General features: G+C 55.5%; 1 protein-coding gene and 1 long non-coding RNA gene across 6 annotated transcripts in view; one reads left to right on the top strand and one right to left on the bottom strand.

The window, feature by feature from the left end:
* Positions 1-11773, bottom strand: part of DGKZ (diacylglycerol kinase zeta) — a 41745-nt gene extending 29972 nt beyond the window's left edge. For 2 of the 5 annotated variants that reach the window (XM_034646301.1, XM_034646308.1), the window contains exon 1: positions 1915-2105. In XM_034646301.1, the coding sequence (XP_034502192.1) occupies positions 1915-2090 (176 nt within the window). In that variant the 5' untranslated portion in view covers positions 2091-2105. Of the gene's footprint in view, positions 1-1910; positions 2106-11028 lie in introns of those variants that run through there. The other 3 variants (XM_034646299.1, XM_034646303.1, XM_034646304.1) reach the window with 3 other exon arrangements.
* Positions 2135-6865, top strand: LOC117796793. The gene is made up of 4 exons (XR_004621457.1): positions 2135-2264; positions 2514-2668; positions 3873-3928; positions 4087-6865. It is a non-coding gene; the product is annotated as an uncharacterized LOC117796793 (long non-coding RNA).
* Positions 11774-15065: the final 3292 nt, after the last annotated feature.

The following is a 15065-nucleotide window of genomic DNA, read 5'->3' as shown; positions in this document are numbered from 1 at the left end:
GCAGCACCGGCTCGCGGCGCCCTCTGCCGGCCACCTGCCGCGCCGCCACCCGCCTCGGCGTCCGGGAGAGGGCGGGGCCAGGGAGGGGAGGGGCCCTGGAGGTCCCGCCTCCCTACCCCTAGGCAGGTCCTCCGGGATCCCAGTGTCTCTTCCGGCCTCACACACCCACACTGAGCACACCCAGGCACACACGATCTTCTCCTCCCCTTAGCCCCGCCCCGAACAACCTACACGCTCCCAAGTGAACACCCGTGAGGGCAGCTGTCACCACCTCTCTGCCACAGCCGTACCGGCACAGACACCTCTCTTGCGCACCCTGTGCCCACTCCCGACCACTCATACAGTCTCCACCCTTACCTCCTTGGCTCTCCCAAATCACACTCCCAGGAACAGAAGTCATACAGTGTTCCCCATCCACCCAGAACAAACACGCCTCTCACACACACTTATGCTCACCCATTACTTGAACTAACACTTCCCACCCCAGCGTCACACTCAGATATATATACCAGGACCAAAGTCACTCAGTGACCCTACGCACACCAACAAAGAACATACACGTTTCTCATACAAATTCATCTCTCCTCAGCTCTTCACAGTTGTTTCCAACCCTTTTGCACACGCCTAACACGTCGTGTTTTCCCAACACAATATCAACGGATCCTGTAGCTCTCTTACACTACGGGAGTCACCCACACACCTCTTACATGCTCATACATATGTACACATAAGGACCACACTCTCATGCACCAACACAGACACCCAGAGGGAACATACACACCTATCTCCTGCTCACAGATTCCCCCAGGAGAACAGTGACATGTTGCCACGTCCCTCTTATGCATGTATCACCCACCCAGAAACATACCTCACACACACACACACACACATACACACACACAGAGCCCCAAAGGCAGCAGAGGTTGTCCCCTCTAGAGATGAGGAAAGCAGTTGGAGCCAGTGCGGTCACCTGGGNCACACACACACACACAGCCCCAAAGGCAGCAGAGGTTGTCCCCTCTAGAGATGAGGAAAGCAGTTGGAGCCAGTGCGGTCACCTGGGGGTGGCCCAGCCAGGACCCACGCTGGGAACCAGCCGCTGGGGCAGCCTCTGACCGCCCCTGCAGGGCTGACAAAGGGAGGCCAGGAACCTCCCAAACTCTGCCACCCTGGTGCCCACATCAGTTGCCCGCTGTTTCTGTTAGCACTTCTCTCTGCAAAGCCACATCCTGTGTCACCTTCACTTTCACCCTCTCCTCTGGGCTTCTGGCGGCCCATTTTCCAGCCTTGCTCAGCCACATATAACCCACGCTCAGGGCTATGACCTGTGGTCAAGCTTGTGGCTTTGAGAAATAGCCGGCACCCAGAAGCTCAGAACTTTCATCCAGCATCCTTCAAGGTTTCTGTGGACCTGGAGAAGGGCTGACCAGGGAGGTGGGGCACCGGCCCTCCAGCCAGCAAAGGTGCCAGGGGGACCAGGAGGAGGGCTGTGAAATCCCCAAGTGGGCCTGACACTGTCCTCCTGGGGTGCACGGGTCCCTCTGAGGAAGTTTCCCAGTGGTTCTGACACCAAGCTCTGTCTGAGAGAGGAGACCAGAGGCAGTTGGAGACCCCACAGAGTTTGCACACAGGCTTATAACACCCAGTACCACACTCCTGTGGGGGCTCTTCTTTCCAGATCCCCCTGCTGTTAGCTCCCTCAACCCAGCCTCCTGCCACACAGTCCCCCCAACAATTCAAACATTAGAACCCTCTCCCCCTGTCAAGAACCCCTTTGCCCTTTTCTGAGCCTCTGCGGAGCCACTGGACTACAGGACTACAAGCTCCCATTTGCCACCACCCCCCGCCCCAGAGAAAGGACTCAGAGAGGGCCAGAAGTCCCGTGCCCATTCCTGGGCCACCTCGAGTACCTACTGTGTCCGGGGGGCCTCGGCGGGGATCTGTGGCACATCCCACGAGCGGTAGCGCCACATCTGCCTCAGTGCCCCCGGCCTTTCCCCTTCGTCTGTCCCCAGCGCCTCCGCGGGGCCTGGAGCTGTGGCCTCATCGCAGCCTCCCCCGGTACTGTGGCCAGCCCCCAGTACGCTCATCCTGCCCCTGCCAGGCGACTCTCTTCCTCTTTCGGCACTTCCTGACCGGGGGGCCCTGAGAGAGGCCGGCCGGCCGGCCGCCCCGCAAGAGGACGAAGGCCCCGTAGGCGCCTTCCGCTGGCTGGGGCAGGAGGCTGGTTGGGAAGAGGAGCTGCCTGCGAGGGCAGGAGGCAGGTGAGGACAAGCCCAGCCCAGCAGCAGGGAGATGGCCCGAGTCAGAGGCTGCCCGTCAACCGCCAGGCTTGCCTGGGCTGGAATCCGAACTTCGAGCTTCAGTCTGGCCTTCCTCTCTGCTCAGACTCTCTGTGATCTTCCCCTCTCGGTCCTGCTAAGATCTCCCACTTCATCACGACTATGTGGGTACACTGGGTGGGCAGTGGCCAGCCCCCACACACGCCTCTCTCTCCTTCACGCCTCTGCCAGCATCACAGGGCTGGACACACAGGACAGCGCTGGAGGGGAAAGAGTAACCAGAACGGAGCCAGAAGATGTGGGCTCATGCCCTGTTTCTGCCACTTACTGGATCAGGTCAGAGAGGGTTACTTCTCTGAGTCACCTTCAATCCTTTCTGGAATAAGGTAGGATATAAACAGATAGACTGATGAATATATGTAAGGGAGCTTTTCTGAGCCTCAGTTTTCTTATCTATAACATGGAAGGGGGAGCAATAGTAATAATTGGGCTCATGGAGTTTAGTGAGGATTAAATAAGAGGTCAAAGGGTTTGCAAATTAATTCATTCAGTAAATATTTATTCACTGCCTTCTATGCATCAAGTGGTATATTAGACTAGATAGCCCTGAGCGAGGAACCAGGGCTCCAACCTCACAGAGCTCAGATTCTAGTGGGGAAGACACCCAGGAAACAAATACTATATGAAATAATATCAGGAGTACTAAAGAGGCAATGAAGCCAAAATGAAGGGGAAAGAGTTTGAGGAGGAGGAAAGAGTAGATCTCCTACCAGGGAAGACGTCTCTGAGGAGGTGACATTTGAGAACAGACCTAAATGAATCGAGAGAACAAATAACATGACTCTTTGGGAGAACAGCATTCTAGGTGGAAGGAACAGACACAGCAAAGCCCCTGAGTAAGGAATATACTCGATGGGTCTGAAAAATAGCAAAAAGCCCTGCTGGACTTTGAGGCCATTGTGAAGATTTAGTAAATAAATAGTAAAGCATACACTGACTCCTCGTTCTTAGGGTTGGCTCTGGGATGGGACTCGTCCCTTCCTCAAGCACTCTTTAATCACACTGTTCTGTAATTAGTTCTTGAGCCTTATACTTGAAAGGTATAAGGCTTGTTACTCCAGAAAGGCTGTAAATCTCTCGAGGACAGAAATGGTGTCAGTTCAGTTCAGTTCAGTTCAATAAACATTTACACTGCACAACTTGCAGACACAGGAATGTACACGATGCCATCCNCAGAAAGGTATAAGGCTTGTTACCCCAGAAAGGCTGTAAATCTCTCGAGGACAGAAATGGTGTCAGTTCAGTTCAGTTCAATAAACATTTACACTGCACAACTTGCAGACACAGGAATGTACACGATGCCATCCCAGCCCTTGGAAACCTCCATCTGGTGCTATAGTCACCTTTGTGTCCCTCGTGACTGGAACATAATATTTCTCAATAAATATTTGTTTAATAAATTATGCTATGTCATGAATAACTAACACTCAGTCATGATAACACAATGGCTAATATTTCTTGGACGGTTCTATGCCAGAAGCCTTTGGATCCTTACAACGACCCTATCCTGTTATTTTCCTCCTTTTACAGATGGGGAAACTGAGGCCCAGAGCCACTAAGCTCATTTGTCCAAGGTCACCCAGCTGGTAAGTGGTAGAATTAAGAATCTCACCCCCCAAGTCTGTATCCTTAAATAAGACATCCCTGGCCTCTCTGGGGTTGAGACATAGCATGGTGATTACTCGGAGGCTCTCCCGCTTTACAGCAGCTTTCCTTCCAGCCCGTCATCTCTGAATTTCTCCAGGCAGGTCCTGTATGCTGTGGCCCATCAGAGACTCTGCCAGCCAGGCCAAGGCCTCTTTTAGAAGACGGCTTTGCGGGGCCATGTTCTCCTCTCCCAGAGATTCTGCAAGGAGCTGGAGCGGTTAAACAGAGGAAATGGGGCTGGGCTTGTTTTTAGTCTGAGACTTCTGGCAGCTCCGGAGCAGCAGAGAGCAGGAAATGTGACTCCTGAAGGGGGAGGTGGACAGGCTGGAGGCTCCGAGAGGCAGAGCCGTCCTGACTGTGCGACCAGGAGCCCCTTAGGCTTGGGCTCCTCCAAGCTGCCAACACTTTCCAGGTGGAGTTGGGGGGACAAGGCTGGAAGGTACAGGTGCACAGGGCTGGGGAGGATGCCCTTGACAGTTCCTAGGACAACATGTGCCAGCACTGGGGAGCTGGGGACCCCTCAAAATGCACCCAGATATGCACAGGAAGAGGAATCTGGGTAAGAAAATTATTCTGGGCTTTGTTGAGGCCCCAGAGGGTGAGGTGCTCTACTTTCAGTGGCCTGGATGAGCAAGTGGGAGCTGGGGAAAAGAAATGTACCAGGGCACGGAACGCTCAACCCACAATCTGGACAGCCTCTGCTCTCAAAACCAGCCCAGCCAGCCTCCTTGGCCTGACCTTCGAGCCTCCTTATGCTCTGGTTCCTGCTGCCTTTCTTTTTTTGCCTCTTTGTCCAGACTTTCCCTGTAGATATTTTCGCTCAGCTCACACCATGCCGGTGCCTGCCTCACACTAGGTGCTCAATAAACATTGCTTCTCCTTTTTTCACACTTGTTTTAACTTGCCACCCTCACCCCTGCCAATCCCTTCCGCCTTTGGTTCTCTCCTTGGCCTTTCTGCCCGTCAGGCTTGACCAATCAAAATCACCATCCTTCCAAACCCAGGCCCAAGAAGCAAAAGTGGGAAGGTGAAAAGAGTCCCAGACACAGAATCCACAGGTTCGAACTCTAGCCCTTTGCTGTGTGACTCTGGGCACATCACTTACCATCTCTGGATTGGACCAGATGATTTCTAAAATCTCTCTGCTCTGATTCATTTGACTCTCCTTCCCAGCCTCCAGGAGTTTACATATTCATTTGTATGACAAATATTTTATAAACACCTAAGTCTCTAATGCCGCCCTAGAGCCAGCATTCTCATCCCACTGATTTATCTCTGACACTCACTTCTGTTCCCAGGAATATTCCTAGATCGTGAGACCTTTTGTACACATTGGTCTTGTGTCCTTACAAGATTCTTGACCCCGGTGCTGCTCTTAGCTCCGTGCTGAGTGCACGGTGTGTGCTCAGTGACTTCCCATGGAAGTGGCGAGGTGCTGAATATAGGTGCCCAACAAGCTAAGCAGAAGGAGGGAGGCTGGCTTCCCGTTTGCAGTAGCGGCTGTGGTGAGACATGGGGAACTTTCTGAATCTAAGTCCCTCCTCAGCAGCTAAGCCTGTCCTCCAGGCACCTGCTGAAGCCCTTGGGAGCCACTCAAAGCCCAACAGCACCTGCTGATCGCTGGCCTCTGCCCAGGTGCGGGGCCTCTGCCCCCACAGAGGAGACAGATGTACCTGAGTGGGCCTGCAGGTGCCACTGGCAAGTGACAGATGGAAATTTGATTAGACTCCTTCTGGGCAGCCTCATTAAAGTCATGTGCAGGAAGAAATCGGGAGGGGGGTCTGGGATCCTCCCCCACTGGGGCAAGAGAGCTGTGGGCATAGCACTGGCAGCTCAAGGGCAGTCCCTCAATCCACGATCTCTCTTGGAAGCTGTCCCTGGGCACCTCCCAGGTCCCCAGGCTGGAGGTGAGCAGAGCCTATGTGGTTCTTCCATTACTCTGGGTCAGCGGGATCTGTCCAAAGGAACTCCCTCCCACCCCTGTTGTAGCCAAGACCCCGGGACAGGATCAGCAGACCTCCTGCCCTTCAAGCCTCCTACCCCCATCTATCAAGTCATAAGCCCCAGTTGCAGAAGCACCTTTCAGCCTTCTTGCCTCCTGTCCTACTACCCCCCTAGAGATAGGTGCGTTTAGAGCCAAAAGAAAAGATCCTTAAAGATGAAAGTCCAGGCCCTTGGAAGCCTGAGTAAAAAGGGCTTTGGAGTGAACTGCCCAGTAGCCCTCAAATCCCCGCCTACTCTGTGAACACTGCTTAGTCTTCCTTCTGCAAACATCTGTAGGCTGAGGACAGGATCACGCACAGTCCAGCTCAGCAGGAAGCCAAATCTCATCCTAATGCCTTCCCTACCTACTTTGTATATACTTGAAGAGAAGTCTTCCCCAGCCCGTGCCAACCCTTGTCCTTGGGACTGGACCCTTGAGGGGCCTCTCTGAATGTTCTGCTCTGAAATTGTACCAATCAGCAGCAAAAACGAGACCCTAAGCCAGGCGTCCTGGTGCCTGGCCCTGGGCTACATTTTCAGCAACACACCAGAGAAGCACCTGCTCCAGTGCCTCTGCTCAAACTGGTCCTCCCAGCTTCCTTCTGAAATGCCCAAATGGCTTGTGCTCCCCTTGGTGCAGGGGTGAGGGTATGAGCTGCTGGGGGGATATGTCCCAAACCCTGTGTGCCAAAATAGGGTTGGAGAAGACCCTGGGATCCCAATCCCTGCACTGCTCTGGGCTCCACCTTTGAGCACTGCCTTCCATGGCTGTTGACTCCCTAGTCAACAAGAACCTCAGGTTCCTGAGGGGAGGAAGGATCTCCAGGCTAGGCCTGGTCCCTGCACTTCCCAAAGGAAGGAAAATAGATAGACCCCCCCAGCTTCCAGCTTCCTCTGGCAGCGGACCCCTCCTCCAGCTCTAGCTTAGCTCTCTGCCCCCGGTTTTTGCATTTTTAATTCAGGACAGAATGTGATCTCTTGCAGCTCCTTGCTTTATCCTGTTGCTATTTAAATTACAAATCGGCCCATCTCCCTGTCACTCTTGGGTTATTTTTAGCTTCTGGTAAATAGCAGCAGGGAGAGTTGGACCAGGTGCCCCTCCCTTGAGGAGCTGTGTCCCCGCAGCCCCATGCCCACAGGAGGGGCACCCTTCCCTGCCAGTTGGCGCCCCCAGTCGCTCCTCTCCAGCCCCTCTCTGGGGGTGGAGGGGGCAGGGGGATGGCTGCAGTCTGGGACGTGCACCCACGCTCAGCCCTTGCTTAATGTCTGTTCAACTCTGTCACTCCCAGGTCTTATTACCCATCCATTACTTGGGGCAGACCTCCTTCAGGGGCCTTCCTGGACACCCCCCCTCCCCGCCCTGCCCCGCCCAGAGGTCCAGCTATAGAGGGCCAAAGATCTTCTAACTTGGGCCTCATCCTTGCTACAAGTCAGGAACTTTACATGTCTTATCTTCCTTAATCTTCCCAGCCCTTCTCCTGTGCGGTATTATTGCTCCTGTTTTCCATATGAGGAAACAGGGTCAGAGGGGAAAGTGACTCAACCGGCGAGGAAGGGCCCAGCTGGAATTAGAACCCAGGTCTCTCTGACCCCAAAGACTGCATGCGTGTGCAATGCCTGTCCCGGTGGAATGCGCGTGCCACTTCGCCCAACGCCCAGGTTGATTTCCAATGCCAACCATCACTGTCTTGCCCATGTGTTTGTCCCATCCCATCTATTGGATCAGGGATGGGCAAACCATGGCCAATGGGCCATATCCGGCCTGCTGCCTGTTTTTGGATGGCTGTGAGCTAAGAATGGTTTTTACAATTTTAAATGGTTGGGGAAAAAAGCAAAAGAATAATATTTGTGACAGTGGAAATGATATGAAATTTAAAGTTCAGGGTCTATAAATAAAGTTTTACTGGAATGCAGCCACGCTCATTCATTTACATATTGTCTGTGGCCACTTCTGTGCTACAATGACAGAGGCTGTGGGACTTGCAAAGCCTAGGATATTTACTATTTGGCCCCATACCAATTCATACTTTTGGCGGGGGAAGGGACCATGCCCCACACTCATACAGCACCTGGCCCAGGGCTGGAGCTATAGATGCAGGTGCTGGTCCTCCTTCAGGGTCCTGTTGGGGCCACAGGAGCGCCCAGCTCAGGGGAGCCCGCTGCCAGCCACACGCGAATGATTCAGCTCACGTTACCTTTTCTCTCTCCTTCAGCTTCTTCACCGGTTTCTAGAGGTGCTTCACTACCAAAATCACCTGGGGTTTTTCAAAGTTGAGCTGCTCAGGTCCAACCCCAGACTACCTACAGCTGGGTCTCCAGGGCTAGGACTTTAAAGATCCCCAGGTGATCCGGTGTGGGAACCACTGGGCTTAGCTCCAGAGACCCCAGCTCTGCGTCTTCTGACCCTTTCAGAGCAGACCCAACGTCCCTGGTACCCCTCTGGCTTTTCCCAGGCTGGACGCTGCCCTCCAATGGTCTCTTGAGCCCAACTCTGAGCAGTCAGGACTTTCTCAAGTATAGGGGAGATAGCTTTCTTTCCTCAAGCCCAGATGCAGATACGAGAACTTCCCCCACTCCCCTTGCCCACCAGGAGTCACTACTGGCACAGACCCGCCATCTTTCCATCCACCTAAAGCAGCTGCCAAGGTTGCATCCAGCCCACAACGGGGCTGCGGGAACCTATTTCCCAGAAGCCATCACGTCCCTAAAAGCTTCTAGTGTCCTGCTGAAAGCCCCTGGCCTCACTTACGTCAGAGACAGTCAGGCCTCAATCCTCCTTCTGCTTCCACCCCTCGCCCTCAGACTTTTGTGCCCCCGCATTTCTGTCTAAAAGCCTTTTCTCTCTGTGAAGGGCTTTCAACTGCTTTTCTTAGCAACTCCTCACAGCGGGGTGGGAGGTTTATCTGCGCGCCAGAGCTGCATGGAACTGTGGCAGGCGGAGGATTGAAAAAGGCCACTGTGGGCCCGAGTCTTGCCGCCCCCACCCCCTCTCCACACCCCCCTGCGGCCTGTACAAGGAAGGGTGGCATCCGTCACCAGGACGTGCAGGACTGCAGCCACACGGGAGGGCTTAGCCAGAAACCCAGCTCATTCCACTGGGGTCCCCCTGAGAAGCCCAGGGCTGTGCTTCTCCAGGGCCCTCTCCCAGGGGGGCTCTTGACTTGATGCCTTGTGCTGCTCTGGTCCTAAGATTGGGCTCCTGGCCTAACTGCGAGGTATGAGGAGGTGGTGCCCTGTGTGATCTGTCCAGGGGTGACATCTGGAGGCCCCCCTGGTGCTGTCTCCTGTAGCCCTCACACAGGGGACCTGGAGGTCTCCTGATCCCTTTACAGCTAGGGAGGAGCCACAGCTGGGTCACCCTGCATCCTTTGTGATTAGAGGCCTCAAGGTTGGGCTGTGGAGGGTTGTCCATTCAGGAACCACTCTGGGGGGATCCCAGCCCTTGGCACTGCTTCAGTGGGGAGGTGGGGAGGGGGCACACGCACGCACGCACACACACACACCCCATCTCAGCCCTTTCCTTATTCTCTGCTTCCAATCCTCTAAGCCTCAACCCCATTCTGGCCTCCTTTCCAGCTTCAGATGCTGTTTGTCCCCATTCCACAGCCAAGGAAAATCTTGGGGTCATCCCCTTATGTTACAGATGGAGAACTGAGGCTCAGAGACGGAGAGCTTGCCTAGCTCAAGCACATACAGCAAGTCCCCGGCAGAAGTGGGCTACAAGCCAGGTCTCTGGACTCCCAGATTAATATTCGTTCTAGGATTCTACATTCTATGCTCCATTCCCTGTCAGTCCCTGGCCCTCTCTCCTCCCCCAGAGGACTTTCAGGGGCTCTATTATCTGCAACCAGAAGGTAGGGGACAGATGATGACCTCCTCTCAGCCTGGCGTTCTGGAAGACCTGGTAATGGAGCCTCCTGATTCCTTACATACCCCAGAAAGTGAAGGTAGAGCCCACGTGAACCCAACCTACTTCCTATTTATTCTGAGCATCTCACTTCATGGTGGTGATGTTTCCTCCCCTGCTCTTCCATCCTCCCTCAAGTGATGGAGGCCTTATGGTCTCATAGTCTACTCAAACCCTTCAAGCTCCCAGGGCTGGGCCAGTTTTATGAAACACCTTCCCAGAAGCCCCAGGGAGAAGCAGGGCAGCTTGAGACACACCTCAAGTCCCCAGGTTGTAAACAGACAGGAAACCTGTCTTCTCTAACGAGGCTGATGGCTTCAAGGACTCCAGATGCCTCAGTGTCCCTGCTGGACCCACCAGAGGAGGTCACTCTGGTCTAGGGGCTTTAGAGGGGCAGCATGTCCAAGTTGAGGCTGTGGTCTGGGAGAGGAAGAGGAAGGGGAGGGCTGCCCCTGCCCTGCCTCCACCCACTCCTCAGACCCCTCCTCTGGGTAACTTACCCACTCTTGTTGGAGGGGCAGCCCTTCCTCACACTATTCTAAGTCATAAATGTGGCCTCTGGGGCCCACTGCAGCAGATGGCAGGCCCAGGGAGGCTGGGGACATTTCACAGGCAGAAGATTCGGGATGCCAGTGAGGGCCTGTCAGGGCAAAGAGGTCCAGGAGGGGATTCCTGCTTCATCTCTAGGCAGCAGGGTCTCAGCCATGGTGGCAGAAAGCACCTTAGTTGCTTCTATGAGCCAGTGCCTAGCACATGGTCACCCCACAGGAAAGTTCAGGTAAGGCCTCTTGACTGAACGGGGGTCCGGGGTCCCTCTTCCCCCGGAAGAAGAGGCAGGGGCCATCTCCTGGCTCTCCTCAGCAGATAGACGTTTGTGAGGATCATGTATTGCTTATTTCTCTCCTCCGCGCCTAGTACAGTGTCTGGTACTCAGCATCAGGAATTCCATATTGAACGAATAGAGAGGGGCTCCCAAAAGCGCCCTCTTCCCCTTGCACACGTAGAGCAGAGACCCCTTGGTAGTCATTTCTGAATCCCCAGGGCCTAGAGCAGCGCCAGGCAAGCAGCGGGACCTCAACGAATGCCGATTGCAAAGGGGTGGGGGGTGGTCCCAAGCGTTGCGCTTCCCTCTGCCCCCGTTCTCCTTACCTGTAGGACACCTGCTTGCGTAGGTGCATCTGGCGGAACCGCTCCTCCACCGGGGGCACAGCGGCCATGCCCCGCGGTCCCTCGGGCCACGGCTGCGAGACCTCGGCCTCCTCCCCCCTCCGGCAGCGCCGCCGCACCACCTCCTCCTCGGCTGCCCGGCCGCCGTCAGCCCCGTCCCCGCGGGGCCCTCCGCCGCCCGGCCCCTCGGCCATCCCGCTGCCGTCCTCTTCCCGCGGCTCCTGCGGCCTTTCGGGCTTGCCCGCTAAAGTTCAGTCTCCCTTCCTCCTGGGCCCGGGGACGCGAGGCGGGGAGGAAGGGAGGGAAGACCTGGGGCCCGCACGTCCCTCCCGACGCCGGGGCTCAGACGACGGGAGCAGCGATTTGCCCGGCGCCGCGCCTGGGGAAGGCTGGCGGGGATCCTCCCGCGCCCGGGGGGTCCTTGGTGGGTGTCGGGGTGCTGCGTCGTGCGCGCTGGGGCGCTCCCCGGACGGCTGGAGCCGGAGCCCGAGCCGAGCCGGAGCCCGGGCGGCGAGCGCGGTCCTGCAGCCGCCGCCACTGCCGCGCACCAGAGTGTCACCTTAGAGACACCCGCCAGCCCGCGGGGTCCGGGGGGAAGGGCGCCGCCCCGCCCAGCCAGCCGGCTCGGGGCATGGAAAGAGCGATCCCGGCCCAGCCGGCGGCGGGCACGAACCCTGCCCCGGGCCGAGGCGGGGGGTGTGGGGCGCCCGCCAGAGCCCACCTCTGCGCCACCTTCCCCGCACCCCGATTCTCGGCAGCTGCCAATCACCTCCCCGCCCGTCAATCAGCTGCTGTCAGGCCCCCCCCGCCCCCCCCCCGCAGCCCTTGTCCCGCGCTTTCCGGCTCCGTCATTCGCCGTTGCCGCTGGCAGGTGGGGAGGAGGGTCGGGGGCGGTGACAGGAGCTGGCTTTAACCCTGTCAGCGCCACGAGAATTTAGAGACCCAATTAGATTTGGGAAAGGGCACAGTAAAGGGAAAATGCTCTGGGATGCATTAAATTCGGGGATGGGCCTGACCGCCGGTAACGCGGTCTCTAGGCCTAGCGCTCTTCCGGACGGTTTCGGGAAAGGGACTCCCAGCTGGGGGTGGGGGTGGGATGGAGAGCTTCCCGACCCTGGAGCCCAGAGGCCTCAGAAGGAACCAATTCAGAAAGGAAGGACCAGAGGTCTCCTTGGAGTCCATTTTGGACTTCCCCTCTACTTCCCCCTCCAGATACCATGGTTCCCCCTTGCATGCTCTCCTCTTGTCCTTGGGATGTTCATCATCTGTACCTCACATCTGTATGGGTATGGGACCCTGGTTAACTTCTCAGATCTAACACCTTCTATTCACCATCCCAGACTCATCTTTCTGAAGCCAGCCTTTGACCACAGCACTTATTCTCCCTCTGTGGAATTGAAAGTCTCCCTTTGCCTATACCGTTAGCCTGGCATTCAAGGCCTGCCTCCAGCTTCCCACATCCTATGCTCCAGTTTCATCTATTTCCTTCCACTCATCTGCGCTCCTTATTCTGGGAATTGGCGTCAGGCCTGTACAGCATTGTTCATCTGCAATCTCTTCCTGTTGATGTACTTCAAATTCTGGGGCTCCACTCAAATGCCCACTCCTCCAGGAAGTCTCCCCGCATGGCTCCAGCTGAAAGGCATGCTCCTTCCTCCCAGACCCCATTGCCCTCTGCACCAGGTATCTAGTCTGTGTCTAGTCTAGTCTGTGGCTCACCTTTTGCCACTGACCATGAGCCCAGGGAGTTGGGAAGGACCAGACTCCCAGAGGTAGACAATGGGCTACAAAGGGTGACAGCTGCTCAGGGTTTGTCCAACTCTCACTAGCCCTGTAGTGGCCGTCCTCCTCTGTGCCTTTGCACAGTGTGTCTCTTCTCTAAAATCCTATCCATTAGGCAAGGCCCTTCTCAAGTGCCACAACCCCCATGAACCCCTCCCTGATACTCAGCTACAGATGCCACCTCTCTCCTTCAGCCCTCTAACTATTTCTTGGGCCTCTGTCAGGGCCCTCCCCTTCACACTCGAACAATAACTCACATCTCATTTGATTCTCACCACAACCCTGGGTGGTAGATATTATCACTTCCTCCATGTTACAGATGAGGACACTGAGATGTCATTCGAATGATCCAAGCAAATAAATCACTTATTTAGTAAATAAAACCCCCGAAGGGCAGGACCCAGCTTGCCTCAGCTCTGCCTCCCACCTCTCTCTTGGTCCAGCCCTCCCATGTTGGATGAATGGAGTAAATGGAGTTGCATTTAAACTCCATGGCCACAGGGAAGCTTCCTCCCTGAATCCAAGTTCTAAAGAAGCCCACTGTTGGAGGGGGTGGGGCCCGGTACTTGGGAGCACCCGCCCCCCCCCACCTCCCAGTTTGCCCTTGGGATTGCTAATTTTCCAAGCAGCCTGGCTCAAGGTAACCTCCTATACCATGAATTATGGTAGTTCTGGCTGGATTTGACATTCCCTCGCCAGCTGCCTAGCTGCCCGGTTTCCAGGTTGGTTTTTCCTTCAGCTCTTTCCTGCCGAGCTCTCCTCACTCACTCCTTTTTAAACTGAAGCATCTCCCCTCTGTCCTCACACCTCCCCCACTTAGGATGAGCTGCTGACTGTGTTCTGCTCACCTCCCAAGAATCCAAGGGAAAAAGGAAGGCCCTCTCCCCTGACCAGTCTGGCTACCTTCTGCAGCCTCTCCCAGCTGCAGGCTAGCTCTTCTGATCATCTCCAGCCCACTGCCTCTGCGCTCAGAAAATAAGAGCTAATGCCTTTTAGAGTGTTTATTGCATAGCTGACCTTGTGCTAAGAGCTTTGTGGGCAAGCTTTCACTTACCCCTCACCGCACCTTTACGAGGGTGGGGACTGTTTCACAGAGGGCACTGAAGCTCTGTGAGCTAGGTGCCTTGCCAAGGTCGCGCACTGAACGGCAGGGCAGACATTAGCCCCTCTGCTCTTCACTGCCACTCTGATGACAAAGCAACAGAGTCTCCTTTGGAGGTGAGTTCCCAGCCTGTCTCCCCCAATGACCCAAGGAGCACTTGTTACCTTCACCCCAATTTGGCCAGATGGCTCGTGGGGCCATCCAGCCCTCTGGAATTGGAACCCTGCTCTGGCCTACTCCAGCTCCAGGCGTTGCCCACCATTGTTCTCCCTGCTTCTAGAGCTTTGGTTTCCAGGTGTAACAGAGAGTTTGTTGTGGCAATCTGCACAGGATGACTGGCACCGGGACAGCCATCAGATGTGTGTGTGGCAAAGTGGGCTGCCAGCGGAGCGTGGAGGCTGCAGATCCATCACCAGGGACACGGGGGGTGGGGGGAATAGGTGCCACCCCTTGAGGGGTGGTGATGCATGGCCCCAAGGAGCTGGAATGTCAACAGGTGGCTTGTGCAAGGGGATTAACCCTGCATCCTTACAGAGGCAGGAAAGACTGTCTCAGGTGGATGGGCATAGGGTGGTGATCGCAGATGACCTCACTTAGATTAGCTCTCCAAGCCCTGAGCTCTCTGGGTTAGTTGCTCTAGGAAGCCCCAATGTCCTTGGATCTTTTTTAAAAATATTTTATTTATTTTTCTGATAGAGAGAGAGAGGGCGCGCATGAGCACACACCAATGGGGGGAGGGGCAGAGAGAGAGAGCGAGAAGCAGACTCCCCGCTGAGCAGGGAGCCCAGCGATCCCAGGACTCTGGGATCATGACCTGAGCAGAAGCAGACGCTTAATGGACTGAGCCACCCAGGCGCCCCTCCCCCCTTTAATAAGATTTGTTTTTTGAGGGGGGAGGGGCAGAGGGAGAGTGAGAGAGAAACTCAAGCAGACTCTGCGCTGATCGTGGAACCTGTTGAGGGGCTTGGATCTCACGACCCTGAAATCAGACCTGAGCTGAAACCAAGAGTTGGACACCCAACCAACTGCGTCACCCAGGCACCCCTAGATTTCAAGGCCTTTGGTATCAGGAGCTGAATCTTGTGCTCCAGTGTTAGCATGCTGCCATGCACATCAGAGATATCCTGTAAATATT

Source organism: Ailuropoda melanoleuca, chromosome 16 (genome assembly GCF_002007445.2).
Source record: "Ailuropoda melanoleuca isolate Jingjing chromosome 16, ASM200744v2, whole genome shotgun sequence".
NCBI lineage: Eukaryota > Metazoa > Chordata > Mammalia > Carnivora > Ursidae > Ailuropoda > Ailuropoda melanoleuca.
Note: the sequence above shows the minus strand (reverse complement) of the source record. Positions and strands in the feature narration are given on the sequence as shown.